The 15576-nt window shown below is 46.0% G+C and overlaps 1 protein-coding gene across 3 annotated transcripts in view; it reads right to left on the bottom strand.

Moving 5' to 3' along the window:
- Nucleotides 1-15576, bottom strand: part of LOC130146744 (CUB and sushi domain-containing protein 1-like) — an 83655-nt gene that overhangs the window by 2583 nt on the left and 65496 nt on the right. For all 3 annotated transcript variants that reach the window (XR_008820994.1, XR_008820993.1, XM_056333217.1), the window contains one exon: nucleotides 256-430. Coding sequence is in view for 1 of the 3 variants with exons in the window: in XM_056333217.1 (XP_056189192.1) it covers nucleotides 409-430 (22 nt within the window). In the remaining 2 variants the exon portion in view is untranslated. The remainder of the gene's footprint in view (nucleotides 1-255; nucleotides 431-15576) is intronic.

Below are 15576 nucleotides of genomic sequence, written 5' to 3'. Positions count from 1 at the left end.
AATAATACACCATCCTTTGATACCATCACAGCCATCTCAGAGGACTACACTACGTGTCCTGTTAAAGCTTTGTTTGTGACCCCAAAGCCACTTAGTGTAACTTACTGTAGTAGAATAGCAATCTGGTTTCTTGCTCTACCCTACAAATCAGAAAGCAGCTGTCAAAATAGGAGCAGGTGGTGCCCTGTGTCTGTCAATATAGACCTGGGGGTGTTCTACTATCTTCTCACAAAATGAGGGTCCATTTTATGTTACCTGAAACTGTGGAAAAAAGTTTGAGTGGTTGGTAAAGATGGAAAATGGAGGGAAGCTCAGGCTCTGCTGCGCCAGCTGATGTGATGCTGTGGTCAGTGAAGTAGTAGAAAAGCCTGAAGTACTTGCATTGCGTTCAGCATTTTTTTTTTTTTTTTATCCAGTGCTGTAGTAGTTACTGCAAAACAAAACAAGGTTAAAGATATTAAGAAACACGCATTCTGTAGAACATTTGCAATTAAGAGGATGTGATTTGCCTGTAAAGCAAAATCTGTTTAAGATACCGGTTACTTTTGCAGGCTGTAGTTCTGTACCGCAGCAACCCAAACTCAACAATTAGCAGTTCAAATTCACTTGTAGGGCCGTTAAACTCTTGACCCACAGGGCCTGGAATAAAGCTAATTACCTGAGCCATAAGAATGAATGAAACTGTAAGACCAGAACAAGAACCTTTGCCCCTAGTTCAAAACTCTGAGATAACAATCAGCTTATTCTCTGTTGTAGTATCCTTATCTTAAGTCTCCAGACAGATAAATCTAATCTATAAATTTAAACAGGAGATCTGAATATACCATTGCTTTTGTCTGTTCTAAGATATCCTTCAAGGAACGTAGTTACGAATACTCTGTGAAAATCAGGTTCTTTTTAAATGTCTCACAAACAGAACCCAAAAATCATGATGCTACAAAAAAACACACCACCCTGCCAAAACCCCCAACTACTCAAAACCTAAAGAACCCCCAAAACCCCAACAACGCAACCCCCCCACACCCCAAACCCAAAAACCCAGCTCCTAGAAAATACTGACCAAACAGAAATGGTCATGACCTTCCTATATGTACTTGTATTCCCGCATGTGAGAAGGACATTGGGTAGGTGCTAGTTAGAGGGGAGATACCAACATCCTAGTGTAACACGGGAATTCTTGAATGGAGAGGATTAGTTCGGTCTCTTACACAGGGCTTGGAAAGGACATCACTGCGGCGAATGAAGAGACGGGACGCAGCTTGATGCAAGCAAGTGTTCATTTATTAGTGATTTTCTTACAAATATATACGTTTCTACCTTCTACATATTACACACTGATTGGTTAAATCTTAAGCGTAAAAAACACTGATTGGTTGATATTTAAGGCACACCGTTAGAACAATAGGAACTTACTAGTTTATCTTGACATAGCATTAATTTCTATTCCAAGGTTAGGGAGTTTCTTTCTGCGCGGCTTTCTTGATTACATATCGGCGCCATCTGTTCCCTTATCTGGCTACTTGTTTCTCTGTCCGTCTGGTTGCCTCCTCCACTGTGACGGCTCAGGGGTCTGCAGTTAGCTTGTTCCTTTGCTCCCAGGGCTTGTGCCCTACAAGTTCTAACAAGTCTCTATTCGTCAGGCTATCAGTACTTGGACTCTTGTCCTTGAGGCCTTGTCCTACACATCACCATCGAGCAAACGATGCAGTGATGCCGGACCAGCTCCTGCCACGTGCTTTTCAACAGCTTTGAGTTTACGCTTGGGTTTTCCCGTGGCTCCCAGCTGATGTTCAAGGACCATGCCCAGCTCCATACCTGGATTCTTTGTGACTGCATCAGAATCTGTTTTGGAGCAAATCTCAGCAGATGGTAGGAGCTGCTGCTTCTGTCCTGGAGCTTGACTTTGTGCTGCTGTTGTTAATGACACAGTTGTACTGCTGTTGGCAGAGCTGGACGTGCTGTTCTGTATCAACTGCTTCGCTTCCTTTGTTTCCTCAGCTGTTACCTGATTGTCTGCACCTTTGGCAGAGTCTGTGTGTTTCAGTAGAAATGGCAACTCCAGCTTGCTGCCCTCCACGCTGTGAGCGCCTGTCACGCTGCCACCCTCCAGCCCCTTGGAATTCTTCTGGGAATTTACTGAACGCAGAAGGCTGGGGATCATGGGTTTAGCAGAAAGCTGAGCATTACAGAGAGCTCTTAATTTCATCTCCCTTTCTCTGTTTCCAATCATTGCTTTGCGTATACTTTTGAGTCCCTCTGGTTCATCTGGCAAGTAGTTGCTGTAAGAAGATAGAAGATGGCTGCTGTTAAAAGAGGTTTGATTTAAGATTGAGCTCTGCTGCTCTTGACTCCTCCTAAACCCCGCATTCCTATCTCATTAGTGTTCTATGTAAAACTCAAGTATTCCTTCTTAACCAGAATAAAATTTCCTAATTTCAGCTTTGATACTGTTCTTTTCCAAGAACCACGTAAAGGGGGGAGGGGAAATATCTTAACTTAGTTAATGCGTTTATCCAAGAATGACTAAAGCAAAGTTGGATGATAGCATTATAGGTGTGCAAAGAATCATTATAGAATATATGCTTAAAAATATTTGTGGGTCAGAATATATTTTGATGGTAAACAAAAATCTAAGGGTTTTTTGTGTCAAACAAGGTGATTCTTTGCAGGCACTGGGTGTGAATGAAGTAAACAAGCTTCGAGGTGGGTTACACTTGCCACAAGGCAGAACTAAAAGGCTTCCTCTGCCATTGCATTAGAGCAGCTGGTAATAACTAAGTTCCCTCACAACAGTTTGTGGAGAAGCCTTACCTGCACAGTTAAGCCCTGTGGTGGTTTTCATGTTGTTTGTCAAACATTGTAAAATTAACCCAACGATTCTGGATGTGGAAAACAGTTTTCTGGTTTGTGCCTTGTATCCCAGTGTCCCTAATGGGAGAGACCTTGTTTGTTCTCCAGGTTCCAGCTTTTTTCAACCTTCAAGACTCAGTGGAGCCTTAAATCTTTGCAGGGTGAGGGCCTGAGTTTCCTTGGACTGACTGGTCATTACGATTCCCTTATCCCCTGTAAGGCTTTAACAGAGCTGGGTGTTGTATTTGTAACTCGTCAACCATTTTTGATACAGGGAGATAAGACTGTCAGATGGTGTAATTGTAGGGTGCATCACAAGGCACCTCTGTAGCCCCCCAAGGTCCTCTGGGACCTTACTGTGGGGCTGCTGTCAGAGCTGAACAATTTTGTCTTCTTTTAAGGCACACCTAAGTACCTGTAATGGTTACCTGCCCAAAATACTGATCAGTGCCGATTGTGGTCACCTACTCAAAACTCTGCTTTAAATTCCAGTTTGCCCTTTCACATCCAGCTATGTTCAATAACTTTATTATCACTTTACTCCTCTTAGTTTGAGAAAAGACTGATGCTTTGTGCAGACACTATATAGATACATAGATGGTTCACAAACAGCTAAAATTAGGAAATTCTAAATTGTAAATGTATCTAATTATCTCTAATCATAGGATTACCATAATTAGTATGGTGCTGCTTCCCTCCTATTTTTAAAGAACATAGATACTCTCTTTACCAAAAACCTCAACAGATTTATACTGTAGATATGAAAACAGAAAATCGTTCGGCTATTTCTGACTACAGCTTATTTCACACAAGTTTTTGCCTCCTCTTTCAGTGGGATTCCTGTCTCTGATGGCTTCACAGGCTGCAGCCTTGATTCTGCAGCTTCTCACTCAAATCTTGTACTGCTCAAATCTTGCGGGGTTTTTTGGCTCCACTCTTGCTGCCTTGCAGAACCTGTTGATATTTGTGCTCTGACTGTAGTTAGAGAGACTTAAAGTTGAGGTGGCTACTATGCTCCTTGTCTCTCTCTTGGACTTACATGTTAGGTTATTGGAGCCCCTGTATTTGAATGTGTTTGAAGATGCTGCATGTCGTGTTGCTAGCTCTGATGCTTGCCTATGAAGCTTTGTCCTCTTCTCCTGGAAGATTGTAAGCTCCTTATGTGGTAAATAGTGACCCCTCAACAAACGAGGTTCCTCATGTCACCACCTGCTCTGGGTGTTCTTAATAACTTGCTCTTCTGTATCCAGATGCTCCAGAATGAAACCAGGAAGGTGAAACTTGTTGTTTGTTCAAAAGATTCCAGATACATTTTCAAATGAGCATAATAGCAATTTGCATAAGTCAATATTTTAAAATAATTAAGGACTGCTAAACTGAGCAAGGTCATGTGGTATCATTTTGGCCACTGATGCTACGGCAGCTGGTGAATTGGGTAACACCTTTTATTGACAGTTGGTATATACGGAAAGGCTTTTCTCAATCGGTCTTTCTGTAAGTCTTTCAGGACTATTACTAGAGGTAGCCGAGGTAGGGTATGGAAGGTTCTACCTCAAAGGTAAAACCCAGACCTAGGGCTGTCTCACCTGAACTGCTTCCATTTTAAAGCAGTTCATTGAGTTCTGTACAGTAATTTGGTTTTAGCACTTCAGTTTGGCTGTTGTTGGAAGGTTCAATGACTCTGATCCCAGTTGCTCAAAGACCCTAATGTCCTCTGCTGTACGAGTGTGTGTGCAGAGAGTACTTCTGTCCTGAAGAGCCTGCTAGCTAATTACAGGAAAACGTTGCTGAGAAATGGCCAGATGAATTGCCAGAGGTAACTCAGCTCAGTAGATCAGCAGATGAACAAGGAGTAGAGGATCGTTATTTTGAACCCAGAGATAGTCCTTTAACCACTGGACTTTGCAGCCTTTTTAATTTCGTCTCAACTGAAGTTGCTGAGCTTGTCTCAGGTCCTTGTAGTTGCGTCTTGGCTGCTGCCTTCATTCCGGGGGTCCTAAAGTTCACACCCTCCCGCTAAAGCAGCAAAAAGGAAACTATTTTCATCTGCTGGCTCTGCCCAGTTGCACTGGCTTCAGGGTAATTGCAGGTTGAGTGGGCTAGAAATCATGTCCGTTAGGCTGGCCTTGCTGCAGTAGACTTACTGCTGAAGACCAGATCTATATTCCTGTAAGAGTAAAATACGTTGCTGAAGAATGTAGTTAAGATTGTTAGTAGTTCATAGTTCCTCAGTGGTGTGTGTAGTGCCTTTTTTCCTAAGACTTCTTAGCAGCTGGCAGGACCAAAATATGTGGTTAACTGAGCATGTGCTAATTGTAAAGATATCTCGGCTGTATAATTTCATCTACTGCTATAGGCAACTCCTTGGGCTTCACTGGTTATTCTTGATTCAGCTGGTTTTCCTCTCTTACGATTTTAGCTTCTTTAAGACATGGAGGAAAAAGGAAAGGAGCCAGGAGTCCAAGATGTAATTCCTAGGTTTCTACCTGACGTAGTGTTAGGTAATTCCCCTTCTGTGCCTTGGTGTCTTCGTCTGTAAAATCATCAGTTTCCTCAAGTGTGAGGTTATTTTTTCAAAAAGCTGGAATAACTGTTGACGCTTTTGTGTACCAAGCAAGACGGGCCAGGTTCGCATGGTGTTTTGTTTGGACTTTAAGAGCTGGACATGTACTAATGCTTGCTGATTGTTTGCTGGATTTATGAATTTTACTTTTTCTCTTTTGGGAGCATAGAGTAAATATTATCCTATTAATCTGAAGAGCCTGCTTCCTTCTCTGACTGTTATTTGTCCTGTGAAACATGACTTGGCATAAATTTTTCTGTGCGAAATCCAGCCTTTCTTTGTAAAGATCAGCTGTTTACAGTAGCTTCCTTACAACACTTTAATTTTCGATTTTGCTCTTTTTGAATGCTGCTTTCACTTCCCTGTAAATATTTTGATGTGTGTACGGTTGTTTTTTCTTTAAAATGTTGTGGGGAAGCAAATGCAGCAGCCACTTAGGGTGCTTCAGAATTTGAAGTAGTCGGACTTCATGGGCAAAGAAATTTTCTTTGGGGAAAAAAAAAAAAATATCGTGGAAAAAGTGGGAATAATTTGCCTCATTGGGAGGCTGTCAGACAGCAGTTGGTGTACCCTGCGCCCCGGGCTTTCAATTCGACGGGTTACAGGAGTGTAGTTTGGGAAGGTGTGAAAAGGGAAGCAGCAGCCGCCTTTGCTAGAGCTTGGGCGATGCTTGAAGGTCCCTTACCCGCTCAGGGAGTCGATGCGGTGTTTTTGAAAGGTCGCAGACAGCTCGGAGCAGAGGATGTGCTGCAGCGGCAGCACCAGCACCGGCGCGTGCAGCCTGTCAGCGAGCAGTTGAACCCGTTTCCAGATCTCGTGGCAGGCCTCGTCCAGGCTGTCCGGGGGAGTGTCCTCATGGATCCAGGTGTGCCTAGGGACAGGTCCCAGGGGGAGCTGACCCTCAGATATGATGACTGGAGTTGGAGCCATGTTCGTACCGGGGAGCATCTTGCGGGCTCTGGGTGCTCACCCATGGTCTGTCTCCCTGGAGGAGGCGGTTTGTGTTGGTAACGAAGAGCCATGGCAACCGCGGGGCCTGGCAGCAGGGCAGGGTGACAGCTGGCAACGGCCACTGGGCTCCCAGCAGCAGGCATGGAAATGGCAGCGGTGCGGCCTTCCACACGGTTGGGAGCCTTCCCCCGCGTCAATCTCTAAAGAACTCGGGTCATCTTCAGGCAGCTGTCCCTGCCTCCCCGTGGCTGGGCTCTGTGCCGCTTCCCGGGTGTCTGCCGGCGGCCGAGCCCTGTGGAGTGCACCCAGCACTGTCCCTCTGGGCCTTCTGCCTCCTCCTGCCCTCGGTCCCTCGTCTTTCAGTGACACCAGATGAGGGGCAGGGGCTTTGTGTGCGGGAGGTAGTACAGGCAGGAGGGGTGGCCCTGCCCATTTACTCTTGCTTTTCCACAGCCCCAAAAGGAGGAGCTACATCCCTGTCCGAGGCCCATCTAGCGACACGTTCCATGTCTGCTCGAGCGATTTGTGGCCCTGAAACTCTTCACGGCCCACTCCAGATCCGCCATCGCTCGCGGCGAGCGGCACAAAGCCTGCTTAGCTGGGCCCGCAGCGCTGCTGCTGCTGCAGTGTTTCTAGTCATGAGCGTTTCCATGCTTCCAGAAGCACGGTGGCACTTCTGCCCCACTGTCATGGAGGGCAAAAATACGTCTTGCCACCTTGTAAGCCCTTCCACTGCCGTGGAAAAAGAGCTCGTTTTCAGTTTTGGAGCTTGCATATTTTTTCAGCGTCAGGGCTATAGAATTTTGCTCTGTGTACTGTTTCTTTTCAGCATCCTCTGAGGCATTTTGGGTGCTGGGCTATAAAACTCGATTCAGGTATGAAAATACAAGACATGTTAAATATAAGGGAGGTGCAAACCTTCAGATATAACAGCTGTGTTTTGAATTCTTTGCTACCAAAATCATTACTCTGTACACTAAGATCTTGGCTCTGTACTGATCTCCTTTCAGATAATCCAGAGCTGGACTCTCCTGTCATGTAAGTGAAATAGTGACTGCAGTTTCTTGCTGATAGAGGTAGTATTCATAGCTACCTCTCTCTCGACTCATGGTTATGCCTGGGTAAATGCTCTTTCCCCCCCCAATAGTGATAATACATGATTAAGAGAATAAACCAAATAAATTGTGGGGCATTCAGTAGGACGTTTTGGGGTTTTTTTCCCCCATACCAAAGTACTAATTGTGGTACTTAGAATTTTAGGGAATGCGATGATGCTCCCCAGTGTGAATACCTTCTACGGTTCCTCCTATCACCAGAGTGGTTGTATTTGCGAGCAGCCAGGGTACTGTCCGCATTCTTTGGAGCGTGATGCATGTAGGAGAGAGGAGGGAGAGAGAAAGAGCCCCGTGGATGTGGCTTTGTGTCAAAACTTGAGGGAAAACCAGGTTTTGGCACTCTGTTTAGTAAGTCCTTGATTTTTGTCCGAGTCTGTTTCCCTTCCTCCAGGAAGGTACTGTGAGGACTTGGTTCAGACCTGTGAATTGCTCTGGGCTCCGTGGATTAAACTGAAATTCGGGGATGCTGCAGTCGCTGTTGTTTTGTTTTGGAGGAATCGCAAAACAGATCAGACTCTTCTGGCATGGAGGGTGAGGTGCTGTGTGATAAATGGAGTATCAAAATGTTGGCTAAGTGTCTGCAGAGAGGTGGAAGGCCGTGAAGTCTGAAGGCAGCGGACTCCTTTCAGCGCGGGCTCTGACTGCGGGTGGCATTGCAGAGCAGAATTTGTCTCCTGGTGGGTGCTTGCGCTGAAGACAAGATTTCTCTTGTAGTAGAGAGGTAGTTTTGCAAGGTGAAAAGCAAAGTGAGCGGTAGGGGTTAGAAATGGCCTGTTGACCAGAACCTGCGCGCGCTTCCCCGTTGGAGATGGGTTGTAATCGAAGCAGCGGGCGATTGGAGTGATGGTTTCTGCTGTAGTCATCGGTCTTGTCCATTTAACAAACAAATGCAGTATTTTTTGGCGGGAGTTAGACCCTGAAACTTAGTGGTTTTGAGAAGGAAACTTACTTGGGAGGAAACCCTTGATTTGAAATAGATATGATTTTGTTAACCAGGAATAAAGTGGGTTTGTATCTCCTCAATGACTTTACGATGCCTGTGGATTGTTCTTGATGCAGGGCTAGCTGACTTTGGCTCTGCCGATACTGTGCGGGTGTGCAGCAACCAAGTCGCATCTTCAGCTGAATGCAAATTCAGGGGGATGGGGGGGGATGCTTGGAGGCGAATAGCTGTATAAGGGAAAGCCAATGGATGGAGCCGTGAAGTGTGGTACCCTGTTCTCCGATCCTTTTATATTTGGATCTGTGCCTTTGAACAATAAGGTCTCTTTGAATAGGATACTGCAGTTTAAACGGACATGAAGCAACTCTGTCATGTAACAGCCCTGGTCGCCTTGGCTCTTGGCATCGGTGCACGATGTAGGCACTGGAAGGATTGAAATGCAGAGGGGACACAGGGAAAGTGAGTGAGAAAGGAGATTGATTTGGGGGTGGAGGGGCAGATTTGCAAGCCCTCGATATAATTTGGTTTTGAGCTGTCAGATAAGCTCATTGAAGGCAACCGGAACAAGACTGAAGAAGGGGGTTTTGCAGCAAATGCCAAACACTCGGGCAGGGGGATGGGCGGCGAGTGGAGCCGCCGCCTTGGCTAGTGCACGGCTGGGCGAGCCGGGCTGCTGGAGCGGCCCCGCCCCGCCCGGGCTGCCCCGCCCGCCCGGGGAGCGAAGGGGGGTGGGGGCAGGGCTGGAGGGGGGCGCTCGGGCTGCTGGGCACCCCCAGCTCCGCGGGCAGGACGGGCGGGTCGGGGCGAGGGGCTGCTCTTTGGCTGTCAAAAGGGAAACGGCGAAGCAGGTTCTGGCCGAGAAGGGCGGGGGGGGATATTCGAGTTTTTTTGTGTTGTTTTTGTTTTGTTTTTTTTTTTTAAAGCTTTGCTGTCATGTTGGAGTTAATTTTGTTGTCCGTAAGATATGAGCATCATTACCAAGAGAATTAAGTTCCTGAATGTGGCTTTAGCGGGCTGCATTTTTTCCCCCCATCTTGCATGCAGCTGCAGGGACAAATGTACTAATAGATGTTCTTTTTTTTTTTTTTTTTTTTTTTAAAAAAAAGGGGGCGGTGGGGGTTGGGGGCGTGGAGAAATACTGCGCTCGCCAGCCCTGCGAAGGGGTAGCAACACTACAGCCAAGCGTGCCTGGTGGCTTGGAGGGGGCACAGCCGTCCCCACCTTCAGCCGAACCTGCCCCACCAGTCTCGGGGTATCACTCTTGCTGGGGATCCGACAAGGCACAGGCTGGGGAAGGGGAGGGTGGCTCTTTCGTGATCTTTCTTGGATTTGTAACCATTTCCTTCATCACAAAAATTGTGTCAATATCATCAAGTTGTTTACGGGGGGGGGTGGCACTCCGGGAGGCTGCATTGCTCTGGCAGATGTCTTAATAGCAGAGATGCTACCGGTGTGTGTACGTATGCATACTGTGCTGTGGTCCACGCACAACAGGGGGCTGTGGGACTTATTCCTGTATGAGAAATGTGTAGTGTGCATTAAAAAGAAATACAATGCTAAAGCACAATTTGTGGTTTGTAGGTTCTGGTGGGGCGGGTGCTGCTGGGAGGATTGTGCTCGGTTTGGGGAAGCAAAACTGAGGCAGATCTATTCGGTGGCTGCACAGCAGCCCCTTACCACGCTGCCTGTACCCTCTCCCCTCCGCAGCGTTTAGTGAAGAGGAGGACAAAGATATGGGAGCAATTAATCAACTGGCTAATAAAAAAGTATAAATCCCTGAGGACTGCGTGCTGCTAATGCCGAGGAGCTGGCTCTGAGACAGCCACCGGGAGGGACGAGCCAGCCCTCCTCTCCTTTCCTTGCCTCTCCTCTCCCCGAGCTGCTGCCACACTTGGTTCATTCCAGCTGCAGAAGCTCTATCTTCCCCAGATAGCCCATCGGTAAATCTCTCTCTTTTACACAGAAGAGTTCAGTATATAATTACCTACAGCACCAAAAGGGGAAGCAGCCAAGGTGACACACCAGGCTGATGGCCCAGAGCCCAGGTCCCCAAGCCCCGATCAGGTGGTTTGTGTTGTTGGTTTTTTGGTGTGTGTGGGGGTTTTTTGGTTTTTTTTTTTTTTGTTTTGTTTTGTTTTTTTTTTTAATCTTGTGCAAGCTGCTTAAAAGTCTAGACGAGCCTGTGGTAAGACCTTGTTCTGGAAGAGTCTTATATACACACAGATTTATTTGTTCTCATGCTTCCTGTATTTTGTATAGTATACAAAATATTTATCTCCCCAGCTTCTTCTAGGTGTAGAATTGTATTCGCCCAGAGATGAGGGGCTGAAGAATAGATCAGTTCAGCATGTGAATGCTGAACATTTCAGGAACCAATGCCATCAACCACATCAGCCCTTTCCACTCACCTGTGACCCAGCTGGGTTCCACATAGCATCAGGCATGAAGGCTCCTCTCACCCCAGCTCCCTCTTCCCTTCTCCCCCAAGTACATCAATCCTGCCCTTATAAAAAGCCAGTCTTTTCCCGACCTCCTTCCTCCTCTCCAGAACGGCAGCACTGTCACTGCTCGGCTACGCTAATAAATAAAAGACAGGCAACAAAAAAGATTATCTGTGGAATCGCTGAGAGGAATTTTTATGAGGGAGCAAAGATTCAGTAATGATGATGTTGAAGAAGCAGTCGTTTGTGCAGAGTGGTCCCCCTGGTAATTTCCACAGTGACTACAGAAGTATAATATATAGTATTATTGCAGGGAAATCTCTCATAATGAAGCAGATCCTTAACTTGGTTTGACGTTGTCATTTTACACCACGCTATTCAGTGAGAGACCTACGAAGTAATAAATACTTATTTGGCTGGGATGTCGGAAGCCCTGTGAGAGATGCCAGCTACCAGCTACGGCAGCTAATTGTGAAGTCAGTTCCCATTTTTGCACTGAATTCTGCCTTGCTCCCATCACCTCTGCAGAAAGAAAAGGAGTTCCCTCCTTCAACTGTGCGGGATGCTCTGAGATTGCGTTCACTGATCGACTGATGCTTGAGCTTTATTGTAATCCAGCTGCCGAGACAAGAAAGCCCCTTCAGTAACGTGCAGTCAACAAAGCAAGGGAAGAAATGAGACTTGTTTTCTCTCTTTGCTCACCCCAACACTTTCTTTCCCAAGCCCACATTAACAGCTTTAGCTCCTCCTGTCAACAGCGGTGTTGTGAAAAGGCACATGCAGCATCAGGTCTATTTACTTAGCAAGCAACTGAATAATTGGAGCAGAAGAGCATAAAACAAGCCTGTCTCTATCCTTTCTGGTGAATTATTTAAAAAAATCCATTTTCAAGGAGCTGGTGAACAGAAGAGTTGGTTGCCGAGAGAATTCCTAGCATTCGATCCAAGTAAATACTTGTTTCTGAGGATCAAGTGGCACATTCTCACCAGCAAAGCGAGGGCTCTGGCATCCACCTTAACGTGCCAGCATATCCAATAACTCAGTAGTAGCTACTTCAGGCATCCCCTTGGTGAAAGCTTTCAGAAAAGGAAAACAAGTTCATTTTAAATGCCACCTGCTGCTGTACTCCCACCTTTAGCCAGCAAGATACTCACAGTTCGGTTAACCCAGTCACCAGTGATGCCCGCTGACTACTCGGATAAGAGGCCACCCCTCACTGGGGTGCACTCCGGCCCTCACCTGGCCCTAGAAAGGACCAGTTTGTCCTTCAGAAATCCCAACACACGGGGCTTTGCCGGGCATCTGCTGGTATTGCTTTATTTTTGCTCTCTGCACATCACCTCCACTGATAAACGGGGCATTTGTTCTCAGGACTGGCCAGCCTACGGTCGTCACGTGCAACACTTTCATCTTAAGAAAGATCAAAACCTTTACTTCTGTGCTGTATCGTTCTTGTCAAAGACATTATGGTATTAGCTTCAAGAGGAAGAAAGGGCTGGATGCTGTTGTTGCAGTATTTATTAGCCCCAAGTACTCAAAGCCGTGAGTGGGTTTTGAAGAAAAAAGAAGTCTTGATGGATGTTGGAAAACACTGACAACCGGGTTGTTGCCAGTATCATTTTATCATGCAAATCACAGCACTAAACCCAGATCTCAGCCCTTGAAAATTCAACGCCTGCAGAAGTCATTTGACTTGCTGAATCGACTGTATTTAAGAAAACATTGCAAAATTATCATAAAAAACCTCCATCATATGAGCAATTCCTAATACAATCTAGATGGTCCATCGCAACAGACCCCATGGCTACAGGCCGTGAGCAAACGGCAATGGCACAACCTGCTGTGTCCCCATGGAACTCGCATCCTCCACAGGCAAAACAAGAAAAGTAGGAACTGAATTAGCCAAGGTCACAGAAATGGCTTATAACAAGCTGTACAGTAGTAGTGAACCAATTACGTGACTTCTAAAATTTATGTACAGAATATACAGTACAACCATGCAACGGTCCTGTGAAAAGCATCTGATGTTATAAAATACTGTGCTCAGTCAAGAATTTGGAGGAGGGAGAAGGATTGTTAATTTAGTTTGTTTCATGCTGTCTGCTCAATATCAATGGATTTCGCTTGTGTGTGTTCTAGAGTTGGACAGAGAGAGTAACAGAGATTTAATTGGCATGGATCCCACGGCAGCCTCTGCCAGGAACAGCTGCTATCTGTCTGGGAGAAAAGCCATTCTTTTTCCCAGAGTCCTATAGTACCAGGATATAAAAGACTCGGGGCGGGGGGGGAGGGGGGAAGATAAAAAAAGGAAAAAACACAAAACCAACAAAACCTCACAAACCTGTGTGGTGCATTCCTTACCTTACAGACTATCTCAGGGTTATCAGGCGAGGGGTGAGGCTGCGGAGAGGGAGCCCTATTCGGCCCCAGGGTGTAGGATGCTCGTAGGAAGCACAGGGCTCAGCACCGCGCTGCTGGCAGGGCTACGGACCAGCACCGGCACATCCACTAACGGGATCTGCGGCAAATCTGCCTGAGCCCAACTAACCAGCAACCACTGGTAGCAGGCAGGACACCCCAGGGAGGGGGAGCAAAGGCCAAACATCTCCACTAACATGATTCCATACCCACTTCCCATCCCCCTTCTCTTCCAGTAAAGTCCCGCCACACACCGCATGGAAAAACTTCCTGAATGGGGAAAAGCTTCACAGAACACGTCAAGGTTGGCTAAATGTTGCCTTATATCTAAATTAATTATATAATCCATACCATTATTATATTATCCATAACATAACAAATACGAATGATAACATCCAGCACCTTGTCCCTGGGCTACAGCAAAAAACCATCACTGCAGGGAACCCCGATGTCCGACAGCGATGGTGGGGAGGCAGCAGGGCATTGAGGGAAAGATGTGCAGTGGCCACCTTCCAGCGGGACTTGCCACCATCGATACAGGGGTTACTCCCCAGCATCACCCAACCGGCTCGAGATCACACTAGAGCCAACCTGCTGGAACTGCCAGTTGGTAGCGTCAGATTAGGACCGGTGATCACAGACGCCTTGAAAGATCCCGCTCGCCTGATGTCTAGATTTCCAAGGTACCACACACAGCGCCAGCCATCCAAGCTTGCAATTCCTCCATATGCTTAAAAAGTCTCTATCTTTACACACCCAGTCATACAAACACACCCTCCTATACAGGTACCCCAAGGTACCAATTTCACAAGGTACCCAGACATCAGCCCGACAGATGAAAACATCAAATCTTTGGTTCTGTTGCAAGTGATAATTTCTGTTCCTTTTCTAACAACAAGAATCCTAGATCTCCTCCCAGTACCCAAAGATTTCATCTGAACTCCTGAAACCAGCTGATGACAAGACCCCAGCCACAGAGGTATGTTCTAGCTCTGCCCTAGAAATTCCTTGGAAGAAATCCACCCTGCATTACTGATATTTTTTCCTTCTCTCTAGATATTATGTCTGTTCCAAAACTGATCCATTCCAGGTCTTTCACCTCTTGTTAGTTTTTCTTTTCTTAAAACAAACCCAGTATTGTTTAATGGAGCCTTGGCCAACTGTAGGCGAAAGTACTACAGAGAAGGCAGTTGTTAAAAACAAAGTAAATCTGAGTGATGTTGGGGCAGAGGGGAAATATCAATATAAGAGAATAACTGGGAAACAAACCCGATTGTCAAAGTTGTTCATAAGATGTACAAACTTTGAGCAATTTTCTCTATCTGTTGGTATACATCAAACTTTGTTATGATAACTCCATTAAAGTGCAGTTGATAATATTAAATATTTGCTGTGACACAGTTAAATTATCAATAAGTACAACCAGGAATGGATTTTTACAGCTGCAAGATTAAATTACACACCCTCACTTTGTTCCCCTGGAGGACTCACTTTCATGAACTGAAAAACTGTAGTAAGAACAAACAACAGGTGCTTTTTTTTTAAAAAAAATAATATCAAGGCAGGGATGGCAGCAGCATTTTGTCTGTTTTGATGATAAATATTACCAAAATATAAAATACAAACCACAGTGGGAATGAGAGGAAGGTGATCTCAATATCAAGGAAGAACAGGCAGCGTATTCAATCCAAACACAACTGCTATCAAGAAATATTCCAGAGATCAGTACTCCTTGAACTTTTGTTATCTTATCTGGGGATGCACAGCTCTTCAGCATTTACATAGGGCATTTAAATAATTCCTGTAAAATAAACTGCTTATCAGTTCCACACTATCCCTTTCCCCTCACAAGACAGCTTTGCAGCCTGTCCTTTATTTTTCCCTGTATGACCCAGCGGAGCTGTACTTCACGTGAAGAGAAGCCATGTCTCAGGCAAAGGCAGCAAAAGGCTCCTGACAAAGCACAGGCAGCGCCAGCCCATGGCAGGGCTGCCCCAGCGCCGGCAGCCACGTCATTGCGACGATAAAGCGAGCGACCAGCTTCACGTCTGAGTGTGTCACCTCCCCCGCTGGCTTCACATTGGCTGACACAGAGAACAGGGGACAGTTGGGAGCATTTGTGATCCTAGTAACCCAGCAAGATGATGTCCTCGGTGATGCCACCAAGAGAACGCAGTAAAACGAGTATATTCCCACAAATTAACCCAGGGTAAAAAGGAGAAAGAGCTTTATAACACCGTCATCTGGGCATCAGGCAAATGTACCTATTTGGGGGAGATGAATTGTTCAGTTCTC

This window comes from Falco biarmicus, chromosome 3, assembly GCF_023638135.1.
Source record: "Falco biarmicus isolate bFalBia1 chromosome 3, bFalBia1.pri, whole genome shotgun sequence".
Classification (NCBI taxonomy): Eukaryota; Metazoa; Chordata; class Aves; order Falconiformes; family Falconidae; genus Falco; species Falco biarmicus.
Note: the sequence above shows the minus strand (reverse complement) of the source record. Positions and strands in the feature narration are given on the sequence as shown.